The sequence below is a fragment of the Mus caroli genome, unplaced genomic scaffold, assembly GCF_978045245.1.
Source record: "Mus caroli unplaced genomic scaffold, Mus_caroli_1 scaffold_1, whole genome shotgun sequence".
Lineage (NCBI taxonomy): Eukaryota > Metazoa > Chordata > Mammalia > Rodentia > Muridae > Mus > Mus caroli.
In genome coordinates this window covers 43,114,157-43,131,313 of record NW_028227256.1, presented here as the reverse complement: position 1 = coordinate 43,131,313, position 17,157 = coordinate 43,114,157, and the positions used below count along the sequence as shown (strand labels likewise).

Genomic DNA, 17,157 nt, shown 5'->3' with positions numbered 1-17,157 from the left:
TCCACTAAGGTCTGAGGCTGAGCTTTCTGGGAAATAATGGATCTTGAGCACTCGCCTTCAAATCTACAGAGAGTGGTTGTTCCAATGTCTGGCCTGCTCTTTATACCTATTCCGCCCAAGTAACCTCTATAGTCCTCTGTAGCTTTGATTCTCTTGAAGTATGGCTGCTCTGACCTGAAACGTATTACAAATAAAACTTGTGCTGGATTTTGAAGATAATTCAAAACAGAAGGTGTAATGTAATTCTTAAAATTGATTACATTATAGTTTATAATGAATACATCATATTTGGCATATTCCACAAAGTTAATATAACGTAGCATATTTAATACTATTTGATTAATATTTAATATAATTTAATATTAATTATTGAGACAAATACTGTTGGAACACTGTCATGCCTTTTATACAGATAAGGAATGTCCTGTTTTCTGTTTTACATGTATATTATGATGTGTTTCTAACCAGGACAGAATATGAAGAATAGCCAAAATTCTTTTAGCGTTTTGAAATTTTCAAGAGAAAAACTGATGGCAGCCAAACCTTAATACAAATTGGTTTTCCATACAGAAGGATATCAATGCACTTACTGAAGACAGGAAGGGCATCAGGAATTAGAGGCCAAAAGACAGGAGCAAGCTTGAGAGAAGATATTGGGGTGAGCAGCCAGGGAACTTGGGTTAACTCAGTCCAAAGGCAAGTCATTCCTTTTAAACACGGAACTATTGAGCCCCTATTATATGCTGGTTTTACTTAAGGCAGTGAGTCTAGAGTTATGGACAGTACCTGGTCCTCCCCTCATGGTACATACAATCAGGTGGAAGTCTACACAGCTGTATCAGAATGGATGTGTCATACAGTATCAAGAAGTAATAATATAGGGGAAATCAAAGAGTGAAGAGGCAGTAATGTGCTAGATGAGACAGGATCAGAAGTGACTCTGCAAAATTAAGTTTATGTGAGAACCTGAAAACAGAGTGAGGAGGAGAGGAGATAGGGCTGCATAGCCGGGCACTCATATCGTGGAAGATGTGGGTTTTGAGCTCTGGCTAGTATCAAAAGTCACTGCAGTCCCTCTTATGGTGGCTTTAACCCCAATTTATAAAACATAGTCTCAGTTTACACTTCTTGTCCAAGCACAGTTGGTTGCGCTTTCTCTTCCAATGATATGTCTGTTTGGATGACAAATTATTCTGTTACCCTATTGACTGCTGTACAAAGAGATACCCAATGTTATTCCATACGTGTTTTTAGAAACAGTAAACATAGTACATATGAAGAGACTAAGGTCAGTAGTGGGACTAGGCTGACAGCAGTTTCAAATAAGGCAGGCAGCAGAAGATATGGGTTTTGGTTTACAGGCAGTGCTGTAACAGAAGGCTACCTCATCCCTCCTAGGAGCCTACTGACTGCTCTGTTCAGAATCATAAACTATGTCTCAGGAAAGGAGAAACAAACCTTCATTTTGGTTTTCAAAGCTTTCATCCCTACTCTCCAAACCATCTCACTTCCGAACTATCTCCTCCATCTTGTTGCCATATGACCTGCACTGCATAGACCTAGCAGACGGTCAAGGTCTGGAAAAGTGTGTCCTCCTTCATTCATCCCTGTACCCACAGGCACAAAGGCCACGTGTGTCCAGAGGCATAACTACAAGATTGAGGAGGGCTATCTCACTCCCGTCACAGTTCATGAAGGCATAGAGCAATTGTGTTGGATCAGACCTCTAAGACTTAGTGAAGCCCGAGTGCCCGTGAGCAAAGTCACCCATAGTCTTGTGGCTGCTGGAGTGCTTTCACCCGAGTATGAACTTAATGTTTAGATACAAGCAAGGAAATACATTCTTTTAAACTGTCCCAAAAGTATGATTTCTCATAAATCACAAATGCTCAAAATTATAAAAGAAAACCCACAAGATGTGCTCAAATATGAGCGTACTGTAAGGTTTTCAGTCAGCCAGAAAACACATTTTTAAATAACATATGGTTTATTTGCTTGAAAAAAATCATTCATCTGACCCCAACTATTTATGCAGTGACTGAACACAAGTCTAACAGGCTCAGACACCCCAACAGCAACATTTTCAATTTTATAATTTGTTAAGTTTTAAAGAAAAATTGTTTTTTCATTTCAGTACTTTGATTTGTGAACTAGAAAACATAAAAACATTGATAGATGTAAGACAGTTATGGTTTTACTTATAAGGATCCTAACAATCCTGGCTGAAACATTGCAAACAGACTGAAAATTAAAACAGGTGCTTAGAAATGCTCAAGATTATTCCCTTGATGTTTTCATTTAAGTCTCTGGTTTTTGAGTTTTTTGTTTCGATGCATTTATTTAGTAAAAAAAAAAAAAAATGTTAGGAATCTTCCCTGTACAAAGCAATGCAGATTCCATCATACATTTTATTCTAAGACTTGAAAATATATTTCAAAATAATATCTGTCCTGAAACTCTACTTCAACTCAAGTCTCAGAAGTCATAAGAGTGCAATTCAACGTCATTAAATCCAACAGAATTAGTAGATGGTAAGTTTTACTGCAGCGGAACCTAACTTTTCCAATGCTTTGTCCACTAACAGCGCCTAGTAGCTGCCTTTTCCATAGACAGTGGTAATTTGTGGAGAAATAATGAAAACAAATCCAAAGTCTACAAAATATTTTGTAGTACAGCCTTTGACACTAGAAGAGCCATCTCCTCCAATGTCACAAAGCAGGTTCAGAGAAATAAATGACCCAGGCAAAGTTCACAGTGCCAGACACACCACTATGAACAAGCCCTTGTTTCCTGATGCTAACACAGACATCCCTCCTTGAGATCATCTGGGATTTCTTTGCCTCAGATTCCTCCAACAATCCATCCATGCTAGGAATTATTAATGTGGTGACTTTACTAAGATAGTGGTTTTTCTAAGATATGCACCAGACAGGATTTTCCCATCAGGATAGATTCAACTAGAACATAGAATTAGAAATCAGACAATAGTAAGCAACACTATCATAATAGAATAAAGAATGATAATATATTAACAAATTACCATAGGCAACTGTGGTAGGAAACTCGCTGGCATCTTTGATTTGCCTTTAGTGGATAGCTTATCCTGTGTAGGGAGGAAAGAACTGGTTTAATTTAATTCACTCAGTCAAGTTTTACATTTTTTGCTATAAAGACAAGCATATCATCCAAAATATCCTAAAATGTGATTTTACTGATAGTATAATCTTATATATAGGAAAATTTGTAATACACCAAGTAATTATTGAAACTAATTAGTTCATTCAGCAAGGTTACAAGATACAAAATTAGCACACATATACACACACGTGGGGGGGAGGGGTTCAGGGAGAGACTAGTACTAACCAGTTGAAAGTTGAAATTAAGAAACCATTTCAGGGTTGGTAAGATGGTGTCTCAGTTAGAGTTTCTACCGCTGTGATAAAACACCATGACCAAAGCCACTTAGGTTGTGGGACCTTTATTTGGCTTACAGGTTATACTCCAACATCAGGGGAACCCAAGGCAGGAACCCCAAACAGGAACTGAAGCTGAAACCACAGGGGAGCACTGCTTACTGGCAAGCTGAGCCTGCCTTTTTATATGCTTCAGGACCACTTGCCCAGGTCTAGCACCATCCTCAGAGAGCTGGGCTCTTCCACACCAGTCCTCAGAGAAAATCCCCACAGACTTGCCTGCAGGCCATAATTAGAAAAGGTGTGGGTAGGTTGGGGAGCAGGGTTGAGGGGAAGGTATAGGGGACTTTTGGAGAGGAAACTAGGAAAGGGGATAGCATTTGAAATGTAAATGAAGAAAATACCTAAAAAAAAAAAAAAAGAAAAGAAAAGAAAAGAAAAGGCATACTTTCTCCACTGAGGTTGTTCCATTTTTGTTTTTTCTTTTTTACAGATAGGTCTAACTTGTATCATGTTAACAGAATTAATTAATTAGATATTAATTAAAATAAAATAAGCCACTTAACCAGGACAGATGGCCTTGTAGTTAAGGCACTTACCACCAAGCCTGACCTCATGAGTTCTATCGCCTGGAACACACAATGGAAGGGAAGAACAGACAGCCTTCGCCCTCTAATTTTGGTCTCAGGAATAAATTGGGGGAGGGGGGGGAGGAGGGAATGTTCAATGTTTTAGTTAAACTATACCATAGCATTAAAAATACTTTTGACTCTGGAGCATTCGTTCATACTGGGCACTGGCTCCCAGATGATTTGTGGACAGGAAAGTGCATGTGCTCATAATAGTTTCTTTCTATGAAGGCTTCCTCTATTTTTAATAATTTCTGTGACAGCTATGTTGTTTGCCCCTGCCTGAGTCTCTATTTTCCCCTACTCTGTGATGTAGATGATAGATTCTATGTACGGGCAAGGGCACCATCTAAGCACCTAACCTTCAAACTTCCTGTCAGAACTAACCAATAAGAGTCGTTGCAACATACTGAGCACCAGGAGGAAGTACTGCAGCTCTGTGGGACTAAACAGTCCCCGACTGCAGCTCCTGGGACAAGGGTTGTGTTTCTGACTCTCACAGGGTTCACTGGCCCCTCAGCCACGGCTGTGTGCTGCCTGTTTCCTCAATAATGCTAAATTTGATTCTCTCTGCCACATTTTGCATTAGCTGTAAAATAAAGCCTGCCTCACACTCCTGTGTGCTCCCTGAACCCTGGACCCATGGACCTCTGTAAAAGCACTCTGTCCTATTATTCTTTAACTACCTTTTAGAGTATACCATCTGTTTTCTGTAGGAACTCAGTATAAATTTATGCTCCACAATAAATTGCTGTACAATTAATCCTTCAGATTTTTCTTTCTTGGTTTTTATCTACTCAACACTTGGAAGGGATATTGTGAAACCTATTACTTCCATAACCCAAGCATGAGCTGTGCTTATAGCTTTCTGTTGAATTGACTTTTTTCTGCTAAATTTCCAATAACCTCTCACAATTTAATAGTGTTGTTGGAGACAATGTCATACACCTGCATTTCAGCACTTGGGAAGCTGAGATAGGAGGATTATATGAGTTCAAAGTTAGTCTCAACTCTGTATTAAGTCCTTGTTTCAAAAATAAATTGTAACAACTTAGTCCAAATATGAGTGACACATGTTTGAGCTGTGGTTGATAAAGTTGTTACTATAGTACTGGTCTCACAGAAAACTTTCTCCACGTTTCTTTTTAATGACAGACAGGCAATTCAATGGAGAGATGGCTCAGTGGTTAAGAGAGCCTGTTGCCTTTGTGGACATGGCAACTCCCAGCAGTCTATGGTTTGAACCCCAGAGTTCTAATGCCCCCTTCTGGCTTTTGTGGGCACTGCTCACCTGGTGCACACACATACATATAAAACTCTCATACAGCTATAATTTTTTTTTTTTTTTTTTTTTTTTTTTTGCCAAGCAGTGGTGGCACACACCTTTAATCCCAGCACTCAGGAGGCAGAAGCGAGCAGATCTCTGTGAGGTCAGGGCCAGCTTGGTCTACAGAGCAAGTCCTAGGACAGCCAGGACTATACAAAGGAACCTAATCTCAAAAAAACATCATCATCGCCATTGTCATCGTCATCCTCTTAAGCGAATAAGCAGTTGAACGTGGCAGACAAACCAGGGTCACTTGGCTCTGTACAGTTAACGAGTGCTGAGCATAGCGAGGCAGCAGCAGTTTTGCCTCCCCTGCGTTTGTGAGAAGCTTCCTAGTCACTGAGTTGTGACACTTTAGAATTCTGGAAACTTCTTCAACTGAATCTTTTAAGTGTCTGAAGTTTTTTCTTAGCATTAAAAATGAAATGAGCAACTGGAAAAGACTTATATTTCTCTTTAAATACCAAACTTAAGAGAAAAACCCAGACAGCTATCTCTGAAAAATGCCACATCCCTCTCAACCTTCCACTAATGAGAGGACTATGTTAAACCCCCTCAGTAAATACGGTTTTGCCACCTGCTCACTGCTTCAAATGGAGTGAAGACGTAAGTAAATGTCACGTGAAAATGGAATTTCCGAAAATTTAATCCATTTTATTTGTTTTAGATTAAAGTATAGAACTTTCATCTTTTCAAAAGGAAAACTGTACTCTTAAATTAGCATAGAAGGATCAAGATGAGTTTTAAAATTGCAAAAATCAACCAAAGCAGTAGGAGAGAGCCCTCTGCTGCTTAAAGCAATACCTAGGAAGTGGCAAGACCCCCAGGTGGCTTCATAATGAGCATTCTTGGTGATTCCAAGATTTCTTCTCTAAACCATGGCCCTTCTGGGGGTTGTTGGGAGACCAGGGGGGTTGGGTCCCAGTATCATCTTATAAAGTGAAGCAATCTTGACTTCGAATGACGATTTAGTGGCTGCTTCCTAGCTAGAGCTGGATAGATGAAAGGAATTAATAAAAATACCTTTCCAGGAAAACCACTGTACAGTTAATAAAAGAAGTATTTTAGATTTTGACAGTATAGACTGTGGTTGCATGATTGGGCCAAAGACTTACTTGGGCATCAAGCAAATGAGCAACTCGAGTATAGATAGTAACGAGCTGTGATTTTGTTAAGAATCACACAGGGAGGTCTAGTGATTGCTGGGGTGGTTTTTGTTGTGTTTTTTTCCTGTTACATGTATTTGTAATTTGGGGAGATTCTTTCCTCATTTGCTCGTGTGCTGGTCATTATTAATTATACTTAGATATATGAAACAACACACCTGTCTCTTAGTTCTCAATTAATATGTGGATTGCAAAAAAAAAAAAAAAAAAAAAAACTGAAAACTTTTTCCAGCATTTAGACAACTACTGCTTACTTGGTTAGCACGCTTGACATTCTCTGCTAGTACTCTATAACCTATATAATCTATAACTATAACTGTAATAGTATAGATAAGACATGTCTTTCCAAGGAGCTCTTATGTCAAGGGGTGACACCAGTTGGTGATTAAAATAACTGCCACTTTCACCCATAAATTAATGTAAGTTTGTGGGAATGGGCCATTGAGAGTAAAGTCCCGCTGAAGAATGTGGGCTATTGGGGGTGTGCTTTCACCCTGTTGCTCTTTCTCTAGCCTCTTCCCCAGTGCTCTCTGCCATGCCCTCCTCCCTGCCTTGATAAAGACTTCAGTACAGCGCCCAGAAACATCCAGAACCCAGCAACCTCTCAAGCCATGAGACAAAATAAGAATTTTCTCTCTGAGTTGCCTTGCTCTGTTTTGTCACAAAACCTGAATAGCACAAGATTGTAAACTACTCTCCCCTGTGAGAGAGTATGTATGCCGGTGACCGTGCGTGTGCGTGCGTGTGTGATATGTCCATGTTTTGTATAAGGTGCCCCTGCCTCTGCACAGAAGCCAGTGAATCACTCACTGACTTACTACTTTGAGACAGGCTCTCTCACTGAACCAGATACTAAGGGGTTGGATGGGAAGTTGCAGCAATCCTCCTGTCTCTACCCCTCACAAGCTCAGTCACACTGGGCCTTGAAGTGGGTGCTGGGGATTTGAGTCTATGTCTTCATGGCTTCATAACAAGCTCTTAAGCACTAAGCCATCTCCCCAACCCCCACATCATCTTTTGCAGCCATTTTCACAACAAACTCAATTTATAAGAGAAACCACTATGAAGGGATGAAAAATCTTAAAAGCTGAGTACAATTTTCAGAATGAGAATCAACTTCTTTTTATTTGGGTTGAGCTGGCATCAAAACCATTGACCATGTTTCATACTATAGTTACTCAAGTTCAACAAAGAAAGATTTTTATTTTTACACCGTAGCTATTGTAGATTACATCTTTTCTTACATACCACAGGACTTAGAAAGAACCCAGGGTGACCTGTAATCTCAGCACTGGCGGGGGCGAGAGAGGGTTCTGCGAGTTCAAAGCCAGCCTGGCCTAAACACCGGACCCCAGGCCAGCTTGGGGTGGGAAAGCTTGGTAAATAGCAAGTCTCTGTACCCTGGGTGGGGAGGGGAGATCATGCCAACAGAGATGTCCCGCCCACCCTCCTCCCACCCAAACACTCCCAGTGTGCAGCTGGGGTCGCTGTAGAGCCAGTTTCCACAGCTGGTGCATCCGAGAGTTTTGAGTCCCGTTGTTGCAACAACAACCAGGTCTAGCGGTTGGGAAGGAAACTGGAGGGAAACACTCAACGCCTGGGAGGTACTGCTCGCGTGCCTGGCCCCCGGGACCGACCCTGGCGGCCCAGCTCTCACCTTCTTGCTGCTCATGGCTGCAAGGACTTGCGGGCCAGCCAGGGCCGGCCGGGATCGCTGCTGCGGGACTCAGGAACAGGAGACCAGAGTTGTTCGCCACTGGAAAGCTCGCTTGGTCTCAAACTCTCTTCTGAGCTGAGAGCTTTAACCGCCAAGGTCGATTCGTTGCTAAGCAACAAACTGGCGGAATCCATTTCCGGTCATCTGCATCTGCAAGATCTGGAGCAGAACTTTCTGAGAGGTCGAGCAGGGTGGGTGGCTCTCTGAGGCATAGGTGGCTTCCAACCCAGCCCTCACTCTCCTTTGCAAAGGGTGGCAGGTGCTCCTCTACCCAAAGCCTGGCAGAAAAGCTACCTCTCTCTATCTCATCCCCTTCTCTTCCTCATGGGACCCGGAAATCCCATCTTTTCCTCTTCTCCAACAGTTACCTTCTGCCCTCTTTTTTGACACAATCAAGAACCAGTTAGGGAATCAATAGCTCCCTCTACAGAATATTGTTGGATATTGTTCACTGTTGGTTGCTAGTGCAATTTTAAAAGTGATAATTCTTCTCTATCCTAGCTAGCTCTCAAATAAATGAGACCCAGACTATAAGATTTATTTAATCAAGCTGCTTTAGAGCATAGTAGCTGAGCCGTTATTAATTGATTCTATTCTTTTTTAAAATATTTTTATTAGGTATTTTCCTCATTTACATTTCCAATGCTATCCCAAAAGTCCCCCATACCCCCCCCCCACTCCCCTACCCACCCACTCCCACTTTTTGGCCCTGGAGTTCCCCTGTACTGAGGCATATAAAGTTTGCACGACCAATGGGCCTCTCTTTCCACTGATGGCCTACTAGGCCTTCTTTTGATACATATGCAGCTAGAGACAAGAGCTCCAGGGTACTGGTTAGTTCATATTGTTGTTCCACCTATAGGATTGCAGATCCCTTTAGCTCCTTGGGTACTTTCTCTAGCTCCTCCATTGGGGGCCCTGTGATCCATCCACTAGCTGACTGTGAGCATCCACTTCTGTGTTTGCTAGGCCCCAGCATAGTCTCACAAGAGACAGCTATATCAGGGTTCTTTCAGCAAAATCTTGCTAGTGTATGCAATGGTGTCAGCGTTTGGAGGCTGATTATGGGATGGATCCCTGGAAACTATCTGGCTACCTCCTACCCCAAATCCCTGAGATACTTGCAGTATGGTATTGATCTAGCTCTTTCTCTTTCTGCTCCAAGTGTGGGTTCCCATGGTGTCTTTTCGACTCTCTCCTCCTGGTGACACTTTGCTTCTCTCTCTCCCCATCCACTGTCTGGGATCAGAAGTCCATCCCTATTCTCTTTTCTGCTCAGCCATTGGCTGATCAGCTTTTATTGGCAAGTCAGAGAATAAATGGGAAGGAATGTTTACACAATATTCAGGCAGGAGACACATAGAATAACCATTATATGGCATGTTTGAGTTGCAATCAGATATGGGGGCAGAGAGATCAACATTTGAGTAGTCTAAGGATAATCTTTACACAGTGCACCATAACATTATGCTTACAATTGGTTCTCTTCTGGCCCCTCCCAATGCTACTGTATCACAATGCACCACTCCAAAGCGTCATGGTATGCTCACCCCTGACGACCTGAAATCATTAGTTTACTCTCTTTCAGAAGCCTTTGATATCACTTATCACATTCCTTAAAGCACCATTTGCCTCGGTTGTCTTATTATTCTATTTTCTTTTTACCTCTGGTCACTTTTTCTGAGCTCTTTTTTTTTAGGTTTTCCCTTGTATTAGTTAGGATTCTCTAGAGTCACAGAACTTATGGATAGTCTCTATATAGTAAAGGAATTTATTGATGACTTACAGTCTGCAGTCCAATTCCCAAAAATGGTTCAGTAGTAGCTGTGAATGAAAGTCCAAGGATCTAGCAGTTACTCAGTCCCACACGGCAAGCAGGCGAGGGAGCAAGAGCGAGACTCCCTTCTTCCAATGTCCTTATATGGTTTCCAGCAGACGGTGTAACCCAGATTAAAGGTGTGTCCCACCACATCTTTAATGCTAGATGACCTTGAACTCTGAGATCTCCCTGTCTTAATCTTCTGGAACCCATAGCCACTATGCCTCAAGATCTCTATACCAAGATCCAGATCAGAAACTTCTATCTCCCAGCCTCCAGATTAGGGTCACTGGTGAGCCTTCCAATTCTGAATTGTAGTTCATTCCAAATATAGTCAAGTTGACAACCAGGAATAGCCACTACACCCCTTCTGTTCAGTTTTTAAGCTATTGGTATTTAGTATTTACGTTGTTTTTAAAATTGATCTCCATTTGTTCTTGCTTTACATACTTTGTGAACTCTTTAATTGGAGCTTAAGGATTTGATGTTTGGGGCACAGGGTGATTCTAGTTTTCTGAGTTACCATTAGGCTGTTTTTCCTTAGTAGGTATACCAGTTTACACTGCCCTGTAATGCAAGGTTTCTGGCTCTTCTGCATCCTTGCCAGTACTTGTTAATATTCTGAGTATAAATCTCTTATCCAGTATAACATTTGTAAAGAATTGTTCTTATTCCACATATTGCCATTTTAGTCTGATAGTTATAGTTTAGTTTAGTTAGTTAGATAATTTAGTTGCATAAAGGATTTGCCTTTGAATAGGATTGAGTTAGTTTGTCTTCTGCTGTTATTTTGGGGGTCAGATCTAGTAAGTCAATGCAAAACCCATAGAGCCAGTGAAATATCTCAGTGTGTAATGACATTTGCTATCAAGTCTGCTACACTGAGTTCAATCCTCGGAACATGCATGGTAGAAGGAGAGGAGGCTAATGCCTACAGGTTGTCCTCTGACCTCTACATGCTCCCCCCAGTAAATAAATATATAAAACCAAAAGAGGGGACTGGAGAAATGGCTCAGTGGTTAAGAACACTGTCTGCTTTCCCAGAGGTCCTGAGTTCAATTCCCAGCAAACACATGGTGGGTCACAGCCATCTGTAGCAGGGTCTGATGCCCTCTTCTGTCATCTGTGTACATGCAGATAGAACACTCATGTGTATAAAATAAATAAGATTTTAATAAAAAATAAAACCAAAAGAAAATCAAGTGCCATGAAACCCTTTCTCTGTTTTCATTAAAGGGTTTAATGTTTCAGTTCTTCCATGTAGGTAATCCATCTACAGGAGGTAATTTTTATATGTGTCTTTTATTAAGTGTCTATGTCACATTTGTGCACGTGGATATCTACTTTCCTCAGTATCATTTGTTGTGAAGATGTTTTGAGACTCCGGATCAGGGTAGAGCAAGGCTCCTAACTCACTGGGAACAGCTGGACTATGGAGTACAGTTCACATCTTCTCGGAAGTTTTTCACAATTTCTCCAATAATCCTGTAAATGGTAGAAGTGTTAAGAGATTATGGATTAGATAATAAAATAGTGTTTATTTATCAGATTTAATTGACTTTTATTAAGAACTTTTATCAGCAAGTAGAGGCAATAAGTAGAGTTATAAAGTACAAGCACAATTTTAAACAAATTAGTAAAAAACCAGTTTTTACTTGAAGCAGTACAGATAAAAGAATTACTATTCCTCAGTGAATATAACATTATAAGATACACAGATTAAAAACATTAGTGTCTTTGTTTCTTCTTCTTCTTGGTTTTTTTTTTTTTTTTTTGGTTTTTCGAGACAGGGTTTCTCTGTATAGCTCTGACTGTCCTGGAACTCACTTTGTAGACCAGGGTTGCCTCAAACTCAGAAATCCGCCTGCCTCAGCCTCCCTAGTGCTGGGATTAAAGGCGTGTGCCACCACACCCAGCGTCTTTGTTTCTTCTAAGGAAATTATGAGCACACTATTTTTTTTTATCACATATTGAATTAATCACCCTAAGGAATGTTTTGCTGATGATAATTATATTCACTACCCATCTATTCTGATAGCTCAGTTCAAGCTTGGTCAGATTTTTTTTTATTATTAGATATGTTATCCCCTTTCCCAGTTTCCCCTCCGAAAAGCCCCTATCCCCTCCCACCTCTCCCTGCTCCTCAACCCACCCACTCCCATTCCTGGTCCTGGCAATTCCCTATATTAGGGCCTAGAGCCTTCACAGCACCAAGGGCTTCTGCTCCCATTGATGACTGACTAGGCCATCCTCTGCTACATATATAGCTAGAGCCACAAGTTCCACCATGTGTTTGCATTGACTGGTGGTATAGTTCCAAGGAGCTCTGGGGGTAGTGGTTAGTTCATATTGATGTTCCTCCTATGGGGCTTCAGTTCCTTCAGCTCCCTGGGTATTTCTCTGGCTCTTTCATTGGGGACCTTGTGCTTCATCCAAGGGATGACTGTGAACATCCACTTCTGTATTTGCCAGGCACTAGCAGAGCCTCTCAAGACATAGCTATATCAGGGTCCTGTCAGCTAAATCCTCCAGGCATCTGCCTAGTGACTGGGTTTGGTGGTAGTTTTGGGGGTGGGTCCCCAAGTGAGACAGTCTCAGGATGGTTATTCCTTCAGGCTCTGCTCTGAACTTTGTCTCTGTAACTCCTTCCATGGGTATTTTGTTCCTCATTCTAAGAAGGAATGAAGTATCCACACGTTGGTCTTCCTCCTTCTTGAGTTTCATGTGTTTTGCAAATTGCACCTTGGGTATTCTAAGTTTCAGGGCTAATATCCACTTATCAGTGAGTGCGTATCATGTGTGTTCTTTTGTGATTGGGTTACCTCACTCAGGATGATATCCTCCAGATCCATCCATTTGCCTAAAAATTTCATAAAGTCATTGGTTTTTAATAGCTGAGTAGTACTCCATTGTGTAAATTTACCACATTTTCTGTATCCATTCTGCTGTTGAGGGTCATCTGGGTTCTTTCCAGCTTCTGGCTATTATAAATATGGCTGCTATGAACATAGAGGATCATGTGTCCTTATTACATGTTGGAACATCTTCTGGGTATATTCCCAGGAGTGGTATGGATGGATCTTCTGGTAGAACTATGTCCACTTTTCTGAGGAACTGCCAAACTGATTTCCAGAGTTGTTGTACCAGCTTGCAATCCCACCAGAAATGGAGGAGTGTTCCTCTTTCTCCACATCCTCGCCAGCATCTGCTGTCACCTGAATTTTTTGATCTTAGCCATTCTGACTGGTGTGAGGTGGAATCTCAGGGTTGTTTTGATTTGCATTTCCCTGATGATTAAGGATGTTGAACATTTTTTCAGGTGCTTCTCAGCCATTTGGTATTCCTCAGTTGAGAATTCTTTGTTTAGATCTGTACCCCATTTTTAATGGGGTTATTTGATTTTCTGGAGTCCATCTTCTTGAGTTCTTTGTATATATGGGATATTAGTCCCCTATCTGATTTTAGGATTGGTAAATATCCTTTCTCAATCTGTTGGTGGCCTTTTTGTCTTATTGACAGTGTCTTTTGCCTTACAGAAGCTTTGCAATTTTATGAGGTCCCATTTGTCAATTCTCATGGCACAAGCCACTCTGTTCAGGAATTTTTTCCCAGTGCCCTATCTTAGAGACTTTCCCCCACTTTCTCCTCTATAAGTTTCAACGTTTCTGGTTTTATGTGGAGTTCCTTGATCCACTTAGACTTAAACTTTGTACAAGGAGATAAGGATGGATCAATTTCCATTCTTCTACATGATAACCACCAGTTGAGCCAGCACCATTTGTTGATAATGCTGTCTTTTTCCATTGGATGGTTTTAGCTCCCTTGTCAAAGATCAAATAACCCTAGGTGTGTGGGTTCATTTCTGGGTCTTCAGTTCTATTCCATTGATCTACCTGTCTGTCCCTGTACCAATACCATGCAGGTTTTAATCACAATTGCTCTGTAGTGATTAAAGTGACAGCTCTCAAGTGACAGCTTGAGGTCAGCCATGATGATTCCACCAGAGGTTCTTTTATTGTTGAGAATAGTTTTTGCTATCCTAGGTTTTTTGTTATTCCAGATGAATTTGCAAATTGCCCTTTCTAACTTTGTGAAGAATTGACTTGAAATTTTAATGGGGATGGCACTGAATCTGTAGATTTCTTTTAGCAACATAGCCATTTTTACTATATTAATCCTGCCAATCCATGAGCATCTTTCCATCTTCTGAGATCTTCTTTAATTTCTTTCTTCAGAGACTTGAAGTTCTTATCATACAGATCTTTCACTTCCTTAGTTAGAGTCACACAAAGATCTTTTATATTGCTTGTGACTATTGTGAAGGGTGTTGTTTCCCTAATATCTTTCTCAGCCTCTTTATCCTTTGTGTAGAGAAAGGCCACTTATTTGTTTGAGTTAATTTTATATCCAGCTACTTCACTGAAGCTGTTTATCAGGTTTAGGAGTTCTATGGTGGAATTTTTAGGGTCAGTTATATATACTATCATATCATCTGCAAAGAGTGATATTTTGACTTCTTCCTTCCCAATTTGTATCCCCTTGATATCCTTTTGTTGTCTAATTGCTCTGGCTAGGAGCAATTCAAGTACTATATTGAATAGGTAGGGAGAAAGTGGGCAGCCTTGTCTAGTCTCTGATTTTAATGAGATTTCTTCAAGTTTCTCTCCATTTAGTTTGATATTGGCTACTAGTTTGCTGTATATTGCTTTTATTAGTTTAGGTATGGGCCTTGAATTCCTGATCTTTTCAAGACTTTTATCATGAAAGGGTGTTGAATTTTGTCAAATGCTTTCTCAGCATCTAATGAGATGATCATGTGGTTTTTGTCTTTGAGTTTGTTTATATAGTGGATTACGTTGATGGATGTTCATATATTAAACCATCCCTGCATCCCAATGAAGCCTACTTGATCATGGTGGATGACTGTTTTGATGTGTTCTTGGATTCGGTTTTCAAAATTTTTATTGAGTGCTTTTGCATCAATATTCATTAGGGAGATTGGTCTGAAATTCTCTTTCTTTGTTGAGTCTTTATGTGGTTTAGGTATCAGAGTAATTGTGGCTTCATAGAATGAATTGGGTAGAGTACCTTCTGTTCCTATTATGTGAAACACTTGAGGAAAATTGGACTTAGGTCTTCTTTGAAGGTCTGATAGAACTCTGCACTAAACCCATCTGGTCCTGGGCTTTTTTGGGTTGGGAGACTATTAATGACTGCTTCTATTTCTTTAGGGGATATAGGGCTGTTTAGATCATTAATCTGATCCTGATTTAACTTTTGTACCTGGTATCTCTCTAGAAAATTGTCCATTTCATCCAGGTTTTCCAATTTTGGTTGAGTATAGCCTTTTGTAGAAGGATCTGATGATGTTTTGGATTTCCTCATGTTCTATTGTTTTGTCTCCCTTTTCATTTATGACTTTGTTAATTAGGATGCTGTCCCTGTGCCCTCTAGTTAGTCTGGCTAAGGATTTATCTATCTTGTTGATTTTCTCAAAAAAAAGTTACTGGTTTGGCTGATTCTTTGTGTAGTTCTTTTTATTTCTACTTGTTTGATTTCAGCCCTGAGGTTAATTATTTCCTGCCATCTACCCCTCTTGGGTGAATTTGCTTCCCTTTGTTCTAGAGCTTTTGGGTGTGCTGTCAAGCTACTAGTGTGTGCTCTCTCTGGTTTCTTTTTGGAGGCACTCAGAGCAATGAGTTTTTCTCCTAGGACTGCTTTCATTGTGTTCCATCAATTTGGGTATGTTGTGGCTTCATTTTCATTAAACTCTAAAAAGTCTTTAATTTCTTTCTTTATTTCTTCCTTGACCAAGGTATCATTGAGTAGAGTGTTGTTCAGCTTCCACGTCAACGTTGACTTTTCATTATTTATGCTGTTATTGAAAATTAGTCTTAGTCCATGGTGATCTGATAGGATGCATGGAATAATTTCACTATTTCTATATCTGTTAAGGCCTGTTTTGTGACCGATTATGTGGTCAGTTTTGGAGAAGGTACCATGAGGTGCAGAGAAGATGGTATATCCTTTTGTTTTTGGATGAAATGTTCTGTAGATATCTGTTATTTTACTTCTTTAATGCCATCTGCCTTCCTTCACTATAGTGATTTTTGGAATTTAGCTTGCATCAAAATCACCTAGACCTTCTTAAAATACCTGTTTCTGGATTACACAGGGGTGGGGCAGAGAAATTGTATTTTGCAGTCAATGCTGAAACTGTGTATAGAATCCATCTTGCAGGGGCATTTTTCTACTACTTCATAGCAGCCAACATGTAAACTTAGGAGATCCCAGGCCATGATGGGGGTTCAAAGTTTTGAGAACTGGAACCCTTTTCCAAGACTTGTGGTCATAATCAACAGCAACTGGCATGGTCATTGGAAGAGACAAGGAAAAGGGAGAGGCCTACTTGGAAATGATTTTCTTTGCTAGGAGAGTTGCTTTGACGATGGTCCCTAAGTTATTCCCAGGAACAGACAGTGGTTGCTTGGAATGGCTTCTCGAGAGTCCTGAACCTCCTCACAACTGAAGTGCTTGAGATGCTCAGGGGAGCTCCACCTCACCTGAACTGAAGCACTCTAGATGCTCAGGGAAGCTGGGAGGGCCTTACCCATGCCTATAGAACTCAGGGATTTACACTTAAAAGGATTTAACACAAGAACAACCAGATTGAAGAAATGCACAGGGCAAGGTGCTAGGGTGGGCAAATGACCTTCCATGCCCTCTGTGCAATTTGGTCCTAAAAGCCCTTTCCTGCATTTGCAAACAGGAACTCATCAAGTCTTTGAAGAGCTGGATAATGCTGCATCTCCAGCCCTCTTCACCCCACTTTCAGGTGAAGCTTCTTAAAAGGCCAAATGTAACCCTGTACATTCTGGTCTTTCTTCGAATGATTTCAAGGCTGAGACTATCTAAGAAACCCCTGTCTTTTCAAATGTAGCTTTGATGAGAAAAGTAAAAAATCAACACAATGAACTGTGAAACTACTACACCCCACAGTGAGGCAGCAGCTGTTTATTTTGAGGTAACGGTCACAAAGTACAGGATAGAATAATCTTGTTATGATGTAATCTTGAGAGAGGTTTT

At 40.6% G+C, this 17,157-nt stretch overlaps 1 protein-coding gene across 1 annotated transcript in view; it reads right to left on the bottom strand.

Annotated features, from left to right (window-relative positions):
* LOC110287785 (dynein axonemal heavy chain 7) overlaps positions 1-8,207 on the bottom strand; it is a 280,721-nt gene extending 272,514 nt beyond the window's left edge. The window contains exons 1-2 of the mRNA XM_085832216.1: positions 8,193-8,207; positions 3,041-3,103 (exon numbers count right to left, since the gene is read on the bottom strand). Of these exons, the coding sequence (XP_085688342.1) occupies positions 3,041-3,103; positions 8,193-8,207 (78 nt within the window). The remainder of the gene's footprint in view (positions 1-3,040; positions 3,104-8,192) is intronic.
* Between the last annotated feature and the right edge of the window lie 8,950 nt (positions 8,208-17,157).